This window comes from Oncorhynchus tshawytscha, linkage group LG09 (genome assembly GCF_018296145.1).
Source record: "Oncorhynchus tshawytscha isolate Ot180627B linkage group LG09, Otsh_v2.0, whole genome shotgun sequence".
NCBI classification, from domain to species: domain Eukaryota; kingdom Metazoa; phylum Chordata; class Actinopteri; order Salmoniformes; family Salmonidae; genus Oncorhynchus; species Oncorhynchus tshawytscha.
Genome location: NC_056437.1, coordinates 9,464,684 through 9,486,657, shown reverse-complemented (window position 1 = coordinate 9,486,657; position 21,974 = coordinate 9,464,684). Strand labels below are relative to the sequence as shown.

At 43.7% G+C, this 21,974-nt stretch overlaps 1 protein-coding gene across 1 annotated transcript in view; it reads right to left on the bottom strand.

Moving 5' to 3' along the window:
• Positions 1-21,974, bottom strand: part of ccbe1 (collagen and calcium binding EGF domains 1) — a 126,699-nt gene that overhangs the window by 32,039 nt on the left and 72,686 nt on the right. Inside the window, exons 3-6 of the mRNA XM_042326471.1 lie at positions 15,416-15,468; positions 12,770-12,904; positions 11,313-11,450; positions 1,368-1,474 (exon numbers count right to left, since the gene is read on the bottom strand). Coding sequence (XP_042182405.1) covers positions 1,368-1,474; positions 11,313-11,450; positions 12,770-12,904; positions 15,416-15,468 — 433 coding nt within the window. The remainder of the gene's footprint in view (positions 1-1,367; positions 1,475-11,312; positions 11,451-12,769; positions 12,905-15,415; positions 15,469-21,974) is intronic.

Below are 21,974 nucleotides of genomic sequence, written 5' to 3'. Positions count from 1 at the left end.
CATTGTCTGCGAACTGGTGTGCAAGTCATATGACATTGTATGTCCCTGGGCAGGGGCAATGAATCAGAGAACATCCAATTGAATCATTATTCCTACCGATGAGGTCTGTGACATGACCATGACATGAAGGAGTAAGTGTTGGTTTGTAGAGACGAGACGAGCAGCTATGTAAGTGTTAATCCAAAGCAGCCTGCGTTTATGCCTTGAGGGGGTCGGTGGGTGACCAGTAATGGCCATAATCTTCCTTTCCTGTCAGTCAGTCAGTCAGTCAGTCAGTCAACCACCCCCCCCTGCACAAAATCTGACCTCTGTTCTCAAAAGACAATTTTGTTGTCTTAGACTTTGTCCCAAATGGTACCCTATATAGAGCATGACTACTTTTGACCAGAGCCCTACTTTTGACTAGAGCCCTATGGGTGCTACACTAGCCACATAGGCCTATTTCATCCCCCAATGAAAAAAACGAGCTAGTAGCATGCCTACTGAACCCCATAGGACCACATGGCTGGGAACCATATATCACATATTACAGGGCAGAGTGGTGAACTGCCCTGTTGACAGACTGGTCTACAGATTGAGCCTGACTGAGAAGGCTAGGGGGCTGGAAATACTCACTAAGCAGTGTGTGTGTGTGTGTGTGTGTCTGTGTGTGTGTGTGTGTGTGGGTCTGTGTGTGTGTGTGGTGTGTGTGTGTGTGTGTGTGTGTCTGTGTGTGTGTGTGTGTGGGTCTGTGGTGTGTGTGTGTGTGTGTGTGTGTGTGTGTGTGTGTGTGTGTGTGTGTGTGTGTGTGGTACCACTCCAGTGAGTTTTACACCGTATAACCAGCACTTTACAACGACAGACATCATTTACAGAACCAACTAGCTAGCTGCAGTAATCCAAAATGATTTCAATAATGTTTATTACGTACAATAAATGTCATTCTGCGTCCCAGAGGAGATGTTTCCCAGTGTTATTCTACCTGAATATATTGGCAGATATTGACTAGTGATACGCAGAGTTCTTTGGTGAATGAAACATACACTAGAATGCCATGAATAACTAAATAAACCAACAGGAATAATCCTGGTCCATTTTAATACCAAACTGAATCCAACCAACTGTGTTTTATGTGGAATGGTGGTAAGTGTGGTAAGCAGCAACACAAATGAAATACAAGACGTTATAACAATTATAATCGTTACCAGCACCACCTTTTAATAAACCTGAATCCAACCAGGTGCATTTAACGTCTTTATCAAATTGCATTGACATTTAAATTTGAGTCATTTAGCAGACGCTCTTATCCAGAGAGACTTACAGTTAGTGCATTCATCTTAAGATAGCTAGGTGGGAGGGGGGGGGGATTAGTGGAAACCAGAACAAACCTTTTGTTTGAGCTGAAAGACAGTCATCTTGATCTGGTGGAAGTCTTCACACGTAGCAGAGCATGCCCCAGCCTTCATCACGTTGTCTGACGTCTCAAACGGCCGAGCTGCTGAGGGAGCGCATGAACCACAGCAAAATGTTACTCAACATTCATTTATTTTTAAATATAGACCCACCAAACGTCATCACAGTGACTTCAGAAAGTATTCATACCCCTTGACTTGTTCCACATTTTGTTGTGTTACAGCCTGAATTTAAAATGGATTTAGATGTTATTTTTGTCACTGGCCTACACACAAACCCTTTAATGTAAAAGTGAGATTTTGTATTTTTTTGTATTTATTTTTTTACAAATGAATAAAACATGAACAGCTGAAATGTCTTTAGTCAATCAGTATTCAACCCCTTTGTTAAGGCAAGTCCAAATAAGTTCAGGAGTAAAAATGTGCTTAACAAGTCACTTGCATGGACTCACTGTGTGTGCAATAATAGTGTTTGACATGATTTCTGAATGACTACCTCATCTTCGTTTCACACACATTCAAATGATCTGTGAGGTCCCTCAGTCGAGCAGTGAATTTCAAACACAGATTCAACCACAAAGACCAGGGAGGTTTTCCAATGCCTCGTAAAGAAGGACACCGATTGGTAGATGAGAACAAATAAGAAAAGCAGACATTGAATATCCCTTTGAGCATGGTGAAGTTATTAATCACACTTTGGTGTATCAATACACCCAGTCACTACAAAGATACAGGCGTCCTTCCAAATTCAGTTGCCAGACAGGAAGGAAACAGCTAAGGGATAATCACCAAGAGGTCAAAGGTGACATTAAAACAGCTACAGAGTTTAATGGCTGTGATAGGAGAAAACTGAGGATGGATCAATAACATCGTAGTTACTCCACAATACTAACCTAATTGACAGAGTGAAGAGGCAACTCCGGGATGCTGGCCTTTTAGGCAGAGTTGCAAAGAAAAAGACATATCTCAGACTGGCCAATAAAAAGAAAAGATTAAGATGGGCAAAAGAACACAGACACTGGACAGAGGAAGTCTGCCTAGAAGGCCAGCATCCCGGAGACGCCTCTTCACTGTTGACATTGAGACTGGTGTTTTGTGGGTACTATTTAATGAAGCTGCCAGTTGAGGACTTGTGAGGCGTCTGTTTCTCAAACTAGACACTCTAATGTACTTGTCCTCTTCCTCAGTTGTGCACCGGGGCCTCCCACTCCTCTTTCTATTCTGGTTAGGGCCAGTATGTGCTGTTCCGTGAAGGGAGCAGTATACAGCGTTGTACGAGATCTCCAGTTTCTTGGCAATTTCTCGCATGGAATAGCCTTCAATTATCAGAACAAGAATAGACTGACGAGTTTCAGAAGAAAGTTCTTTGTTTCTGGCCATTTTGAGCCTGTAATTGAACCCACTAATGCTGATGCTCCAGATACTTAGCTAGTCTAAAGAAGGCCAGTTCTATTGCTTATTTAATCAGGACAATAGTTTTTAATTGCAAAAGGGTTTTCTAATGATCAATTAACCTTTTAAAATTATAAACTTGTATTAGCTAACACAACGTGTCATTGGAACACAGGAGTGATTGTTGCTGATAATGGGCCTCTGTTCGCCTATGTAGATATTCCATTAAAAATAAGCCGTTTCCAGCTACAATAGTCATTTACAACATTAACAATGTCTACACTGGTATTTCTGATCAATTTGATGTTATTTTAATGGCCCAAAAATGAGTATTCTTTCAAAAACAAGGACATTTCTAAGTGACCCCATACTTTAGTGTATTTAAATGAGATATTTCTGTAGGGAGAATTTTCAACATTTCTAAAAACCTGTTTTCACTTTGTCATTATGGGATATTGTGTGTAGGTTTGAATTTGAATTCAGGCTGCAACACAACAAAATGTAGAATAGGTCAAGGAGCATGTATACTTTCTGAAGGCCCTGTAACTAGTCATTGCTCTTTTACTATTTGAAAGGTGTGACAATAAAAACACATCTGTGTCACCAGTCTGTAAAAAAATATTTCAGAAACAGAGATATCTGTGGCAAAATCTGAGGGGAAATCTTTCGTCCGTCTACGAATGCTGCAAGTATGTTAAACAAAGAAAAATAGTCCCAAATAGCCTGTGTCCCAAATGGTACCCTATTCCCTTTATAGTGCACTACTTTAGACCAGAGCCCTATGGAACCCTATTCCCTTTATAGTGCACTACTTTAGACCAGAGCCCTATGGAACCCTGTTCCCTATATAGTGCACTACTTTAGACCAGAGCCCTATGGCACCCTATTCCCTTTATAGTGCACTACTTTAGACCAGAGCCCTATGGTACCCTGTTCCCTATATAGTGCACTACTTTAGACCAGAGCCCTATGGCACCCTATTCCCTTTATAGTGCACTACTTTAGACCAGAGCCCTATGGAACCCTATTCCCTTTATAGTGCACTACTTTAGACCAGAGCCCTATGGAACCCTATTCCCTTTATAGTGCACTACTTTAGACCAGAGCCCTATGGTACCCTATTCCCTATGTAGTGCACTACTTTAGACCAGAGCCCTATGGAACCCTGTTCCCTATATAGTGCACTACTTTAGACCAGAGCCCTATGGCACCCTATTCCCTTTATAGTGCACTACTTTAGACCAGAGCCCTATGGAACCCTATTCCCTTTATAGTGCACTACTTTAGACCAGAGCCCTATGGAACACTGTTCCCTATATAGTGCACTACTTTAGACCAGAGCCCTATGGCACCCTATTCCCTTTATAGTGCACTACTTTAGACCAGAGCCCTATGGAACCCTATTCCCTTTATAGTGCACTACTTTAGACCAGAGCCCTATGGAACCCTGTTCCCTATATAGTGCACTACTTTAGATCAGAGCCCTATGGCACCCTATTCCCTTTATAGTGCACTACTTTAGACCAGAGCCCTATGGAACCCTATTCCCTTTATAGTGCACTACTTTAGACCAGAGCCCTATGGTACCCTATTCCCTATGTAGTGCACTACTTTAGACCAGAGCCCTATGGTACCCTATTCCCTTTATAGTGCACTACTTTAGACTAAAGTCTGTGGGTCGTGCACTGTATAGAGACATTTGGGACTCAAGCCATAGTGTCTTTCAAAAGGGTTCTTCGGCTGTCCCCACAGGAGAACCCTTTTTGGTCCCAGGTAGAACCATTTTTGGGTTCCAGATATAACTATTTTGGGTTCCATGTAGAACTCTCCGTGGAAAGGGTTCTTCTACCTGGAACCAAAAAGGGTACTTCAAAGGGTTCTCCTATGGGGACAGCCGAATAACCCTTTCAGGTTCTAGATAGCACATTTTTTCTAAAAGTTTACCCTAAGAGAAAACGGCTGAAGCTAGAAGGATGAGTGACTGGCATATACAGTATATATATATATATATATACACCGTGCAGGACGTTTGGCATTTGCCAGAGAACACCAAGATTGGCAAATTCGCCACTGGTGCCCTGTGCTCTTCACAGATGAAAGCAGGTTCACACTGAGCACATGTGACAGACGTGACAGTCTGGAGACGCCGTGGAGAACGTTCTGCTGCCTGCAACATCCTCCAGCATGACCGGTTTGGCGGTGGGTCAGTCATGGTGTGGGGTGGGGTGGCATTTCTTTGGGGGGCCGCACAGCTCGCCAGAGGCTCCATGTGCTCGCCAGAGGTAGCCTGACTGCCATTAGGTACCGAGATGAGATCCCCAGACCCCTTGTGAGATCATATGCTGGTGCGGTTGGCCCTGGGTTCCTCCCAATGCTAGACCTCATGTGGCTGGAGTGTGTCAGCAGTTCCTGCAAGAGGAAGGCATTGATGCTATGGACTGGCCCGCCCGTTCCCCAGACCTGAATCCAATTGAGCACATCTGGGACATCATGTCTCGCTCCATCCACCAACGCCACGTTGCACCACAGACTGTCCAGGAGTTGGCGGATGCTTTAGTCCAGGTCTGGGAGGAGATCCCTCAGGAGACCATCCGCCACCTCATCAGGAGCATGCCCAGGCGTTGTAGGGAGGTCATACAGGCACGTGGAGGCCACACACACTACTGAGCCTCATTTTGACATGTTTTAAGGACATTACATCAAAGTTGGATCAGCCTGTAGTGTGGTTTTTCACTTTAATTTTGAGTGTGACTCCAAATCCAGACATCCAAATCCAGCAGTGTATATATATATATGCCGTAACACATTGTACCTGTACCCTAGTGTAACGGGTGGCTGGAAATCCTAGAGGGAGGAGGAAGCTGCTCTAGTAAATATGTAATGGAGCTGTATGTGTTTGTGTTTGGTGTGGGGGGCTTGGGAGCAGGAGGGCTGAGTAGCCAATATCGTAGACCACCTGCCTTGCTGCTATCAGTGGACATCAAAGGCAATGTGGTTGGGCTGTGGGGCAGGCAGAGGAGGGTGGTATAGAGTCTAGACTACATGTCTTGCTGCTATCAGTGGACATCAAAGGCAATGTGGTGGGGCTGTGGGGCAGGCAGGGGAGGGTGGTATAGAGTCTAGACTACATGCCTTGCTGCTATCAGTGGAGATCAAAGGCAATGTGGTGGGGCTGTGGGGCAGGCAGAGGAGGGTGGTATAGAGTCTAGACTACATGCCTTGCTGCTATCAGTGGACATCAAAGGCAATGTGGTGGGGCTGTGGGGCAGGCAGGGGAGGGTGGTATAGAGTCTAGACCACATGCCTTGCTGCTATCAGTGGACATCAAAGGCAATGTGGTTGGGCTGTGGGGCAGGCAGAGGAGGGTGGTATAGAGTCTAGACTACATGTCTTGCTGCTATCAGTGGAGATCAAAGGCAATGTGGTTGGGCTGTGGGGCAGGCAGGGGAGGGTGGTATAGAGTCTAGACTACATGCCTTGCTGCTATCAGTGGAGATCAAAGGCAATGTGGTTGGGCTGTGGGGCAGGCAGGGGAGGGTGGTATAGAGTCTAGACTACATGTCTTGCAGCTATCAGTGGAGATCAAAGGCAATGTGGTGGGGCTGTGGGGCAGGCAGAGGAGGGTGGTATAGAGTCTAGACTACATGTCTTGCAGCTATCAGTGGAGATCAAAGGCAATGTGGTGGGGCTGTGGGGCAGGCAGAGGAGGGTGGTATAGAGTCTAGACTACATGTCTTGCAGCTATCAGTGGAGATCAAAGGCAATGTGGTGGGGCTGTGGGGCAGGCAGAGGAGGGTGGTATAGAGTCTAGACTACATGCCTTGCTGCTATCAGTGGAGATCAAAGGCAATGTGGTGGGGCTGTGGGGCAGGCAGAGGAGGGTGGTATAGAGTCTAGACTACATGCCTTGCTGCTATCAGTGGACATCAAAGGCAATGTGGTGGGGCTGTGGGGCAGGCAGAGGAAGGTTGTATAGAGTCTAGACTACATGCCTTGCTGCTATCAGTGGAGATCAAAGGCAATGTGGTGGGGCTGTGGGGCAGGCAGAGGAGGGTGGTATAGAGTCTAGACTACATGCCTTGCTGCTATCAGTGGAGATCAAAGGCAATGTGGTGGGGCTGTGGGGCAGGCAGGGGAGGGTGGTATAGAGTCTAGACTACATGCCTTGTTGTGATCTGTGATGATCTATAGCTTGACTCTGCTGTGATCTGTGGTGATCTATAGCTTGACTCTCTGCTGTGATCTGTGGTGATCTATAGCTTGACTCTCTGCTGTGATCTGTGGTGATCTATAGCTTGACTCTGCTGTGATCTGTGGTGATCTATAGCTTGACTCTCTGCTGTGATCTGTGGTGATCTATAGCTTGACTCTCTGCTGTGATCTGTGGTGATCTATAGCTTGACTCTCTGCTGTGATCTGTGGTGATCTATAGCTTGACTCCACACAGTGTGGTTTTGTTGATAGAGAGTGGATTGCAGCACAGGTGAAGGGCATGACTATGAAGGTAGGGAGCCAAGCAGAGAGACAGGGGAGCAGGGAGACAGGAGTGGGGAGACAGGGGAGCAGGGAGACAGAGGAGCAGGGAGACAGGGGAGCAGGGAGACAGGGGAGCAGGGAGACAGGAGTGGGGAGACAGGGGAGCAGGGAGACAGGAGCGGGGAGACAGGGGAGCAGGGAGACAGGGGAATAGAGTAGGTAGACAGGGGAGTAGAGTAGGTAGACAGGAGAGTAGAGTAGGTAGACAGGAGAGTAGAGTAGGTAGACAGGAGAGTAGAGTAGGTAGACAGGAGAGTAGAGTAGGTAGACAGGAGAGTAGAGTAGGTAGACAGGAGAGTAGAGTAGGTAGACAGGAGAGTAGAGTAGGTAGACAGGGGAGAACAGTAGGTAGACAGGGGAGTACAGTAGACAGGAGAGTAGAGTAGACAGGGAGTACAGTAGACAGGAGAGTAGAGTAGACAGGGGAGTAGAGTAGAGTAGACAGGGGAGTAGAGTAGAGTAGACAGGGGAGTAGAGTAGAGTAGACAGGGGAGTAGAGTAGACAGGGGAGTAGAGTAGAGTAGACAGGGGAGTAGAGTAGAGACAGGTTAGTAGAGGGGAGTAGAGTAGACAGGGGAGTAGAGTAGACAGGGGAGTAGAGTAGAGTAGACAGGGAGTAGAGTAGAGTAGACAGGGAGTAGAGTAGAGTAGACAGGGGAGTTGAGTAGACAGGTTAGTAGAGTAGAGTAGACAGGAGAGTAGAGTAGATAGATAGGAGAGTAGAGTAGACAGGGGAGTAGAGTAGAGTAGACAGGGGAGTAGAGTAGGTAGACAGGGGAGTACAGTACGTAGACAGGGGAGTAGGGGGGCTGTGGTGTAAAGACCACACACCCTGCTCCCCACAATATTATGTTGCTGATAGATCTCAGTGGATCGCAGCACAGGTGAAAGGCATGGCTATGATTACTTTTCAGCAAAGACCCACAGAATACCTTTAATCAAGCTCACACATCAAGGTTGTTGGGTTTTCCCACCAGCCCCCTCCCTCCCTCCCTCCCTCCCAGGTTAACTGCACACTCTTTTCAAGGGAACATAAAAAACCACCACTTTAATGATGGTGGGGTACTTGCACAACCCTAGGCTGCAAGGCAGGCTATTCCCAAAACCAGATGAAGTCAGCTTTGCTTTGAGAGATTTTCTTTATGTTTTGGAGAAGTGAAGACTAGATGTATTACACTGCTGCAAGGTGGGTTGTGGATTAACCTCACAGCCAAAAGTGTGTGTGTGTGTGTGTGTGTGTGAGTGTGTGTGTGTGTGTGAGTGTGTGTGTGTGTGTGTGTGTGTGTGTGTGTGTGTGTGTGTGTGTGTGTGTGTGAGTGTGTGTGTGTGTGTGTGTGTGTGTGTGTGTGTGTGTGTGTGTGTGTGTGTGTGTGTGTGTGTGTGTGTGTGTGTGTGTGTGTGTGTGTGTGTGTGTGTGTGTGTGTGTGTGTGTGTGTGTGTGTGTGTGTGTGTGTGTGTGTGTGTGTGTGTGTGTGTGTGTGTGTGTGTGTGTGTGTGTGTGTGTGTGTGTGTGAGTGTGTGTGTGTGTGTGTGTGTGTGTGTGTGTGTGTGTGTGTGTGTGTGTGTGTGTGTGTGTGTGTGTGTGTGTGTGTGTGTGTGTGTGTGTGTGTGTGTGTGTGTGTGTGTGTGTGTGTGTGTGTGTGTGTGTGTGTGTGTGTGTGTGTGTGTGTGTGTGTGTGTGTGTGTGTGTGTGTGTGTGTGTGTGTGTGTGTGTGTGTGTGTGTGTGTGTGTGTGTGTGTGTGTGTGCCTAACTGTTCTCAGTAAGACACACAGTGTGACTTTAACGTTAGATAATCTAACAGGAACCAGAGGAAGTTGCGAATGACCAAACCATGATCACTTCCTTTACTAACCTACTAAAAAAAAACCTGCAGCAGCTCTTCTTTTTCTGCTGTTTGTTTGAGGCAAATCAAACTAGAACAGGAGTGAAGGGGGCGGCTCGCGTTGGGAGAGAGACTCCTTCTGAAATAGGATCATGTGATCTATAATGGATGCCAAGTGTCTGTAGACTACTACGTCCCAAATGACACCCTATTCACTATACCCTACCCCCAAGCCATCAAATGGCACCCTATTCCCTATACCCTACCCCCAAGCCATCAAATGGCACCTTATTCCCTATACCCTACCCCCAAGCCATCAAATGGCACCCTATTCCCTATACCCTACCCCCAAGCCATCAAATGGCACCTTATTCCCTATACCCTACCCCCAAGCCATCAAATGGCACCCTATTCCCCATACCTTCCCCCAAGCCATCCAATGGCACCCTATTCCCTATACCCTACCCCCAAGCCATCAAATGGCACCCTATTCCCCATACCTTACCCCCAAGCCATCCAATGGCACCCTATTCCCTATACCCTACCCCAAGCCATCCAATGGCACCCTATTCCCTATACCCTACCCCCAAGCCATCCAATGACACCCTATTCCCTATACCCTACCCCCAAGCCATCCAATGACACCCTATTCCCTATACCCTACCCCCAAGCCATCCAATGGCACCCTATTCCCTATACCCTACCCCAAGCCATCCAATGGCACCCTATTCCCTATACCCTACCCCCAAGCCATCCAATGACACCCTATTCCCTATACCCTACCCCCAAGCCATCCAATGACACCCTATTCCCTATACCCTACCCCCAAGCCATCCAATCACAACCCAGACAATTTACATTGACCCCTTCTATTATTTATTTATCTAAGTTGTTTTGCACTGGCTCTATGCACACTCACTAGACCCTATATACACACATACACACATATATATCTCCAGATTGACCAGTCAGTATTACCTCAATCACATCAACTACCTGGTACCCCCGCACACTGACTCAGAACCCGTGCTCCTTGTATATAGCCATAAGAATTTCACTGTAAAGTGTACACCTGTTGTATTCAGCGGCACATGACCAATAAAATTAGATTTGATTATGTAGTGTACTTCTGGGCCCTAGTCTAAAGTAGTGCACTATATAGGGAATAGGCATCCATAGGGCTCTGGTCTAAAGTAGTGCACTATATAGGGAATAGGCATCCATAGGGCTCTGGTCTAAAGTAGTGCACTATATAGGGAATAGGGATCCATAGGGCTCTGGTCTAAAGTAGTGCACTATATAGGGAATATGGTGTCATTTGGGATGCAGCCTAGGGTCCTCTCCCGAGTGGCACAGTGTTCTAAGGCTCTGTATCTCAGTGCTAAAGGCGTCACTACAGACACTCAGGTTCTAATTCAGGCTCTATGACAACCGGCCGTGAATGGGAGTCCCATAGGGCGGCGCACAATTGGCCCAGCATTGTCCGGGTTTGGTCGGTGTAGGCCCGTCTTTGTAAATAAGAATTTGTTCTTAACTGACTTGCCTAGTTAAATAAAGGTAAAAAAAAATATTAAATCACTGTCAGACGTGCCTTCAGGGCCTGTGTTCAGAAAGCATCTCAGAGTACTAGTGCTGGTTTAGGATCAGTTTCCCCTTTTAGATCATAATGAATCATTTATATGGGCAGAGGGGACCTGATCCTAGAATAGCATTCCTACTCAGAGGGCCTGGAAAGGAATAACCAGGAAAAAATGTCAGCCAAAAAAAATCTCCCCCTCACCTCTCTCCCCCCTCCCTCTCTCTCCCCCTCACCTCTCTCCCCCTCCCTCCCTCTCTCCCCCCTCCCTCTCTCTCCCCCTCACCTCTCTCCCCCTCCCTCTCTCCCCCTCCCTCTCCCCCTCACCTCTCTCCCCCTCCCTCTCTCTCTCCCCCTCCCTCTCTCTCCCACCTCACCTCTCTCCCCCTCCCTCTCTCTCCCCCTCCCTCTCTCCCTCCCTCTCCCCTCCTCTCCCCCTCCCTCTCTCCCCCTCCCTCTCCCCCCTCCCTCCCTCCCCCCCCCCCCTCCCCCCTCTCTCCCCCTCCCTCTCCCCCTCCCTCTCTCCCCCCTCCCTCTCCCCCTCACCTCTCTCCCCCTCCCTCCCTCTCCCCCCTCCCTCACTCCCCCTCCACCTCTCTCCCCCTTGGTGCAGGTCTTCCCATCCTCTTCCAGGAAAAAGCCTTTCTCACACTCACACCTGTAGCTCCCTGGAGAGTTCAGACAGACCTGAGAGCACACTGTCACGTTGTTGTTGGCACACTCATCCATGTCTAGAGAGAGAGAGAGAGAGAGAGAGAGAGAGAGAGAGAGAGAGAGAAAGAGAAAGAGAGAAAGAGGTGGCGTCAGGGGTGGTGGTGAGAGAGGGGGAGAGAGAGGGGGTGGCGGTGAGAAAGAGAGTGAGGATGGCGGCGAGATAGGGAGAGAGAGCGAGGCAGCGAGCGAAGGGGAGAGAGCAAGAGAGAGAGGGGTTGGTGACAGGAGAGAGAGGAGGGGGGAGTGGCGAGAGAGGGGGAAAGAAAGAGGTGGCGAGAGAGGGTAGAGAAAGAGAAACAGAGGGGGGTGGTGAAGAAAGAGGAGAAAGAAAGAGAAAACACAAAGAAGGGCTTGTTCAACTTGTTGTATTCTTAATGCGGTCTATCATGAGAAGTGCCATTTGAAATAAAATGAAATGTGAGACTGCCAGTGTCCAAGCCTGTGAGAGAATGCTACTAAAATAACAACACTGAAACAAAAAAGGACTTCAAAGTGAAATATATTACGGAATATGTAGTTGACTATGTAGCCGACTATGTAGCTGAATATGTAGCTGAATATTTAGTTAAAAATGTAGCTGAATATTTAGTTGAAAATGTAGCTGAATATTTAGTTGACTATGTAGCCGACTATGTAGCTGAATATTTAGCTGAATATTTAGTTGAAAATGTAGCTGAATATTTTGTTGAAAATGTAGCTGAATATTTTGTTGAAAATGTAGCTGAATATTTTGCTGAAAATGTAGCTGAATATTTTGTTGAAAATGTAGCTGAATATTTTGTTGAAAATGTAGCCGACTATGTAGCTGAATATTTAGTTGAAAATGTAGCTGAATATTTTGTTGAAAATGTAGCTGAATATTTTGCTGAAAATGTAGCTGAATATTTTGTTAAAAATGTAGATTAATATTTTGTTAAAAATGTAGATTAATATTTTGTTGAAAATGTAGCTGAATATGTAGCTGAATATTTAGTTGAAAATGTAGCTGAATATTTAGTTGAAAATGTAGCTGAATATTTTGTTGAAAATGTAGCTGAATATGTAGCTGAATATTTTGTTGAAAATGTAGCTGAATATGTAGCTGAATATTTTGTTGAAAATGTAGTTGAATATGTAGCTGAATATTTTGTTGAAAATGTAGCTGAATATTTTGTTGAAAATGTAGCTGAATATGTAGCTGGAGAGGGTACAACACTTACTGGAGGCCATACCTGAGTAGTAGTACTTGGCCATGGTTATCTTTGCTCGGTGACTGTGTTAATACAGGGGCGTAGGACCATAGAAATATAGTTACTAGAATGTACATTCTATTTCTATGTGTGGGACCAGGTCTCACCCAGGCAGTATGGCTTCTCTCTGTTCCGGTGTCGCTCCCGGTCGTAGCGGTAACCAGGGTAACAGGTGCACACGACCCGTCCAAAGTGGTCCGTGCACTGTTGTTCACAGGGGGCGCCATCGCACACATCATAATCTGTACACACACATCATAATCTGTACACACACATCATAATCTGTACACACACATCATAATCTGTACACACACACATCATAATCTGTACACACACATCATAATCTGTACACACACATCATAATCTGTACACACACACATCATAATCTGTACACACACACATCATAATCTGTACACACACATCATAATCTGTACACACACATCATAATCTGTACACACACATCATAATCTGTACACACACATCATAATCTGTACACACACATCATAATCTGTACACACACACATCATAATCTGTACACACACATCATAATCTGTACACACACATCATAATCTGTACACACACATCATAATCTGTACACACACATCATAATCTGTACACACACATCATAATCTGTACACACACATCATAATCTGTACACACACATCATAATCTGTACACACACACATCATAATCTGTACACACACATCATAATCTGTACACACACATCATAACCTGTACACACACATCATAACCTGTACACACACATCATAATCTGTACACACACATCATAATCTGTACACACACACATCATAATCTGTACACACACATCATAATCTGTACACACACATCATAATCTGTACACACACATCATAATCTGTACACACACATCATAATCTGTACACACATCATAATCTGTACACACACATCATAATCTGTACACACACATCATAATCTGTACACACACATCATAATCTGTACACACACATCATAATCTGTACACACACGTCATAATCTGTACACACACATCATAATCTGTGAACACACATCATAATCTGTACACACACATCATAATCTGTACACACACATCATAATCTGTACACACACACATCATAATCTGTACACACACACATCATAATCTGTACACACACATCATAATCTGTACACACACATCATAATCTGTACACACACATCATAATCTGTACACACACGTCATAATCTGTACACACACATCATAATCTGTACACACACATCATCTGTACACACACATCATAATCTGTACACACACATCATCTGTACACACACATCATAATCTGTACACACACATCATAATCTGTACACACACATAGACGCTTCTATCAGAAACACAGCTAGGACTGGTATAGAGATATTACTCCGTTTTACAAACACAGCTAGGACTGACTAACTGCACTATGACGGCACCTAACCTGGTCCCAGATCTGTTTGTGCTGTCCTGGCATCTCCTACGGTTGGCCTAAAACAACACAAAACAGATCTGGGACCAGGTTAGATGGCACCAGTTATGTATGAATAGAGCGATCAAGCATAGGTCTGATTCCAGTTCCTGCTTTTAGCACATGATTTCATACTTATTAGCGATGTTTATGACACTGCACTTTGAAGTCATTGTCTCTCATGTCTTAATTAAAGCACGTTAGTAATTGGAGGACCAATAAAAGTTGAATAGAATTGAAGTCTCCAGTCACTGAATACTTAGTAAGACGAATGATGCCTTTCATAACAATATGATAATCACATGTTACGGTCGAAGAAAACGCTTTAACACAAATTGAGACGGCATGTGCTAATGGACTCATTGTAACAGAATATGAGGTTTAACAAAATCCAACAGTAATGAAATAACTGTACTTTAAAACTAAACACCTAGCATGCTTTCTTACGCTCTTTCAGAAAGGTTAAAATAACAGAAAGGTTAAAATAACAGGAAGGTTAAAATAACAGAAAGGTTAAAATAACAGAAATGTTAAAATAACAAGAAGGTTAAAATAACAAGAAGGTTAAAATAACAGGAAGGTTAAAATAACAGAAAGGTTAAAATAACAGGAAGGTTAAAATAACAGAAAGGTTAAAATAACAGAAAGGTTAAAATAACAGAAAGGTTAAAATAACAGAAATTTTAAAATAACAGAAATGTTAAAATAACAGGAAGGTTAAAATAACAGAAATGTGAAAATAACAGAAAGTTAAAATAACAGAAAGGTTAAAATAACAAGAAGGTTAAAATAACAAGAAGATTAAAATGACAAGAAGGTTAAAATTACAGGCAGGTTAAAATTACAGGAAGGTTAAAATTACAGGCAGGTTAAAATTACAGGAAGGTTAAAATTACAGGAAGGTTAAAATAACAGCATATCAATCTAATGGTTTATGGGTTAAACCAGAGACACAAACCTATGAACACCAGGGAAAAAAATATCTAAGCAAACACACAAGAAAGACCAAAGAAAGACATAAATCTGCATCCCAAATAGCACACTATTCCCTACACAGTGCAGTACGGGGCTGGTCAAAAGCAGTGTACTATGTAGGGAATAGGGTGCTATAAGGCTCTGGCCAAAAGTAGTGTACTCTGTAGGGAATAGGGTGCCATAGGTCTCTGGCCAAAAGTAGTGTACTATGTAGGGAATAGGGTGCCATAGGGCTCTGGCCAAAAGTAGTGTACTCTGTAGGGAATAGTGTGCCATTTGGGATGCAGATTGGGAACGGTTCCATACCTTCAGGAATGCACTGGCCCAGCACAAACTTAAACCCCTCACAACATTTCTTCCTGAAAAAGATCAAGCAAAGCACACACAAAAAAAAGAGTCAAAAGACACACCTTAAACAATTTTAAAAAGTTTTGTGACCCAGAATGTTACTTGTGGTCAAATTAAAAATGGACAGTTGAAGCTCTCGTTCTACTCATAAATACAATTTGCTCATAAAGATTCCTAATGCTAAATTGTTCTGTGGCTGTGTAGGTGACTATCTGTTATAATGTCATAACCATCTTCTCCTCAAGACTGAGCCAGACATCTGTGGATGCCAGGTATTTTACTATATACACCGGTATTGATGCGCGGACCGGTTTGGGTTTTTACTTTACCTTCAATAAGGATATTTCAATGTTTGGCTTGTTAAAGGGGAAAGGAAACACTTCAAGAAGTTACGCTGAGGAAAGAGATCCAATCCACTAACCCTAAACACGTGCTTTGTAACATAGAAACGTCTATATTTTCAGTATTGTATTCTTGAACAACATTTATTAGGAGCGGCAGGTAGCCCGGTGGTTAGAGCGTTGGACCAATAATCGAAAGGTTGCTAGATTGAATCCCCGAGCTGACGAGGTAAAAACCCTGAACAAGGCAGTTAACCCACTGTTCCCCGGTAGGCAAACTTTGTAAGTAAGAATTTGTTCTTAACTGACTTGCCTAGTTAAATAAAGGGAAAAGAAAGAGGTATTGGTAGCGCCATCTTGAATTGCCAAAGTAACGACTGAACGCTATGGGTCATCAGTAGGAGTGAGTTTCGGCGCAGAGACTAAAAGTGAATTATGTCACCGTGAGGTACCTCAACTGGACCTGAAAGATTTCTCACAATTATGACAGCTCTGTCACTGAGATCAGGTACAATCACACCCTCACAGGACACGTACATAGATATACTGTACATACATAGGCCTAGTGGAATGTATTAGGTTATAGGCCTAGTGGAATGTATTAGGTTATAGGCCTAGTGGAATGTATTAGGCTATAGGCCTAGTGGAATGTATTAGGTTATAGGCCTAGTGGAATGTATTAGGTTATAGGCCTTGTGGAATGTATTAGGCTATAGGCCTAGTGGAATGTATTAGGTTATAGGCCTAGTGGAATGTATTAGGCTACAGGCCTTGTGGAATGTATTAGGTTATAGGCCTAGTGGAATGTATTAGGTTATAGGCCTTGTGGAATGTATTAGGCTATAGGCCTAGTGGAATGTATTAGGCTACAGGCCTAGTGGAATGTATTAGGCTATAGGCCTAGTGGAATGTATTAGGCTACAGGCCTAGTGGAATGTATTAGGTTATAGGCCTAGTGCCTAGTGGAATGTATTAGGTTATAGGCCTAGTGCCTAGTGGAATGTATTAGGTTATAGGCCTAGGGTAATGTATTAGGTTATAGGCCTAGTGGAATGTATTAGGTTATTGGCCTAGTGGAATGTATTAGGCTATAGGCCTAGTGGAATGTATTAGGTTATAGGCCTAGTGGAATGTATTAGGCTATAGGCCTAGTGGAATGTATTAGGCTATAGGCCTAGTGGAATGTATTAGGATACAGGCCTTGTGGAATGTATTAGGCTACAGGCCTTGTGGAATGTATTAGGCTATAGGCCTAGTGGAATGTATTAGGCTACAGGCCTTGTGGAATGTATTAGGCTACAGGCCTTGTCGAATGTATTAGGTTATAGGCCTAGTGGAATGTATTAGGTTATAGGCCTAGTGCCTAGTGGAATGTATTAGGTTATAGGCCTAGTGGAATGTATTAGGCTATAGGCCTAGTGGAATGTATTAGGTTATAGGCCTAGTGGAATGTATTCGGTTATAGGCCTAGTGGAATGTATTAGGTTATAGGCCTAGTGGAATGTATTAGGTTATTGGCCTGGGAATGTATTAGGTTATAGGCCTAGTGGAATGTATTAGGTTATAGGCCTAGGGCCTAGGGTAATGTATTAGGTTATAGGCCTAGTGGAATGTATTAGGTTATAGGCCTAGTAGAATGTATTAGGTTATAGGCTAGTGGAATGTATTAGGTTATAGGCCTAGTGGAATGTATTAGGTTATAGGCCTTGTGGAATGTATTAGGTTATTGCCTAGTGGAATGTATTAGGTTATTGGCCTGGGAATGTATTAGGTTATAGGCCTAGTGGTGGAATGTATTAGGTTATAGGCCTAGTGGAATGTATTAGGTTATAGGCCTAGTGGAATGTATTAGGTTATAGGCCTAGTGGAATGTATTAGGTTATAGGCCTAGTGGAATGTATTAGGTTATAGGCCTAGTGGAATGTATTAGGTTATAGGCCTAGTGGAATGTATTAGGCTATAGGCCTAGTGGAATGTATTAGGTTATAGGCCTAGTGGAATGTATTAGGTTATAGGCCTAGTGGAATGTATTAGGTTATAGGCCTAGTGGAATGTATTAGGTTATAGGCCTAGGGTAATGTATTAGGTTATAGGCCTAGTGGAATGTATTAGGTTATAGGCCTAGTGGAATGTATTAGGTTATAGGCCTAGTGGAATGTATTAGGTTATAGGCCTAGTGGAATGTATTAGGTTATAGGGAATGTATTAGGTTATAGGCCTAGTGGAATGTATTAGGTTATAGGCCTAGTGGAATGTATTAGGTTATAGGCCTAGTGGAATGTATTAGGTTATAGGCCTAGTGGAATGTATTAGGTTATAGGCCTAGTGGAATGTATTAGGTTATAGGCCTAGTGGAATGTATTAGGTTATAGGCCTAGTGGAATGTATTAGGTTATAGGCCTAGTGGAATGTATTAGGTTATAGGCCTAGTGGAATGTATTAGGTTATAGGCCTAGTGGAATGTATTAGGCTATAGGCCTAGTGGAATGTATTAGGTTATAGGCCTAGTGGAATGTATTAGGTTATAGGCCTAGTGGAATGTATTAGGTTATAGGCCTAGTGCCTAGTGGAATGTATTAGGTTATAGGCCTAGTGGAATGTATTAGGTTATAGGCCTAGTGGAATGTATTAGGTTATAGGCCTAGTGGAATGTATTAGGTTATAGGCCTAGTGGAATGTATTAGGTTATAGGCCTAGTGGAATGTATTAGGTTATTGGCCTAGTGGAATGTATTAGGTTATAGGCCTAGTGGAATGTATTAGGTTATAGGCCTAGTGGAATGTATTAGGTTATAGGCCTAGTGGAATGTATTAGGCTACAGGCCTAGTGGAATGTATTAGGTTATAGGCCTAGTGCCTAGTGGAATGTATTAGGTTATAGGCCTAGTGGAATGTATTAGGTTATAGGCCTAGTGGAATGTATTAGGTTATAGGCCTAGTGGAATGTATTAGGTTATAGGCCTAGTGGAATGTATTAGGCTACAGGCCTAGTGGAATGTATTAGGTTATAGGCCTAGTGCCTAGTGGAATGTATTAGGTTATTGGCCTAGTGGAATGTATTAGGTTATAGGCCTAGTGCCTAGTGGAATGTATTAGGTTATAGGCCTAGTGGAATGTATTAGGTTATAGGCCTAGTGGAATGTATTAGGTTATAGGCCTAGTGCCTAGTGGAATGTATTAGGTTATAGGCCTAGGGTAATGTATTAGGTTATAGGCCTAGTGGAATGTATTAGGTTATAGGCCTAGTAGAATGTATTAGGCTATAGGCCTAGTGGAATGTATTAGGTTATTGGCCTAGGGTAATGTATTAGGTTATAGGCCTAGTAGAATGTATTAGGTTATAGGCCTAGTGTAATGTATTAGGTTATAGGCCTAGGGTAATGTATTAGGTTATAGGCCTAGTAGAATGTATTAGGTTATAGGCCTAGTGTAATGTATTAGGTTATAGGCCTAGTGGAATGTGTGTAAGAAGAATTTGAGGTTGTAAAAGCGAATTATTGTTATTATACGTCTTATTATATTATAATATTTTGTAATTCCATTTACGTTTACATTACAATGTGATTGTTGTATACAATGTTATGGTTATGATAGCTTGCACTTTGTTTTCAGGTTTGAATGAGATAATGTATTCTCTTAACCTTATTCTTTCACTAAAGTTATTGTTTTATTCACATTATATTACTTGTGTATGTCTTTCCTTATCAAATTGAAGACAAAATAAAACGTATAATATGTTTGTACAAAACTAATAATATTGCCCTCATAACAGCCTCAATTCGTCGGGGCATGGAATTTACAAGGTGTCGAAAGCGTTCCCCAGGGATGCTGGCCCATGTTGACTCCAATACTTCCTACAGTTCTGCCAAGTTGGCTGGATGTTCTTTGGGTGGAGGACCATTCTTGATACACAAGGGAAACTGTTGAGTGTTTAAAACCCGGCAGTGTTGCAGTTCTTGACACGCTCAAACTGGTGTGCCTGGCACCTACTACCGTACCCCGTTCAAAAGCACTTAAATCTTTTGTCTTGCCCATTCATCATCTGAATGGCACACAAACACAATCCATGTCTCAATTGTCTCAAGGCTTAAAAAAATATTATTTCTTTAACCTGTCTCCTCCCCTTCATCTACACTGATTGAAGGGGATTTAACAAGTGACATCAATATCAAATGAAAGTTTATTAGTCACGTGCGCCGAATACAACAGGTGTAGACCTTACAGTGAAATGCTTACTTACAGGCTCTAACCAATAGTGCAATAAAGGTATCAGGTGAACAATAGGTAGGTAAAGAAATAAAACAACAGTAAAAAGACCGGCTATATACAGTAGAGAGGTTATAAAAGTAGCGAGGCTACATACAGACACCTGTTAGTCAGGCTGATTGAGGTAGTGTGTACATGTCGGTATCGTTAAAGTGACTATGCATATATGATGAACACAGAGTAGCAGAAACGTAAAAAGAGGGGTTGGCGGGTGGAGGGACTCAATGCAGATAGCCTGGTTAGCCAATGAGCGGGAGCACTGGTTGGTCGGGCCAATTGAGGTAGTATGTACATGATTAAAAAAAATTAAAAAAAAGTTAACCTTTATTTAACTAGGCAAGTCAGTTAAGAACAAATTCTTATTTTCAATGACAGCCTAGGAACAGTGGGTTAACTGCTTGTTCAGGGGCAGAACGACAGATTTGTACCTTGTCAGCTCGGGGATATGAACTTGCAACCTTTCAGTTACTAGTCCAACGCTCTAACCACTAGGCTACCCTGCCGCCTCTACACTCTAACCACTAGGCTACCCTGCCACCTCTACACTCTAACCACTAGGCTACCCTGCCGCCTCTACACTCTAACCACTAGGCTACCCTGCCACCTCTACACTCTAACCACTAGGCCACCCTGCCGCCCCTCCACTCTAACCACTAGGCTACCCTGCCGCCTCTACACTCTAACCACTAGGCTACCCTGCCGCCTCTACACTCTAACCACTAGGCCACCCTGCCGCCCCTCCACTCTAACCACTAGGCTACCCTGCCGTCCCTCCACCCTAACCACTAGGCTACCCTGCCGCCTCTACACTCTAACCACCCTGGCTCTACCCTGCCGCCTCTACACTCTAACCACTAGGCTACCTGCCGCCTCTACACTCTAACCACTACGGCTACCCTGCCGCCTCTACACTCTAACCACTAGGCCACCCTGCCGCCTCTACACTCTAACCACTAGGCTACCCTGCCGCCTCTACACTCTAACCACTAGGCTACCCTGCAGCCCCAATGTATAGTTAAGGGTTCATACCTTTCACCTGGATTCACCTGGTCAGTCTACGTCATGGAAAGAACAGGTGTTGCTCAGGTTTTGTACACTCATTGTATATGTTTAATATACTATCCAGATAAGAGGGTGTCTGATCACAGAACGTTCCATGGAATTACAGGAAATTACCACCAGTCACTAAAATGGCTATAACTCATTCACAGTCAAAAGGCTTTTGCTATTCTGATTTCAGATGATCAATCCTTAAAAAGGAAGAGTCAATATGCTCAATGAAATGTTTCTCTTCATTATGAAGTTGTGTGAATGACTGTTGTTTTGAGGGAAAAGCCAATAAAAGATACACATTTTCAGAGGTGATTTTGACTGATTACCATTTGATTGATGTGGTACTATTGCATTGATGTGGTACTTGAAAGGGCTGTTTCTTAGCATTCGGAAAGTATTCAGACAACTTGACTTTTTCCACATTTTGTTACGTTACGGCCTTATTCTAAAATGGATTAAATTGTTTTTATTCCTCATCAATCTCCACACAATACCCCATAATGAAAAAGCAAAAACAGGTTTAGACAATTTTGAAAATGTATTACAAATAAAAGACCTGATTGGTGGTGCAGAGAAGGGTTGTCCTTCTGGAATGTTCTCCCATCTCCACAGAGGAACTCTGGAGCTCTGTCAGATTGACCATTGGTTCTTGGTCATCTCCCTGACCAAGGCCCTTCTCCCCCGATTGCTCAGTTTGTCTGGGTGCCAGCTCTGGAAAGCTCTAGTCTAGGTCTAGTCTCCATTTCAGAATGATGGAGGCCACTGTGTTCTTGGGGCCGAGCAGTTGCCTTACCAGGTAGTAATGCAACCAGTCAGGATGCTCTCGATGATGCAGCTGTAGAACCTTTTGAGGATCTG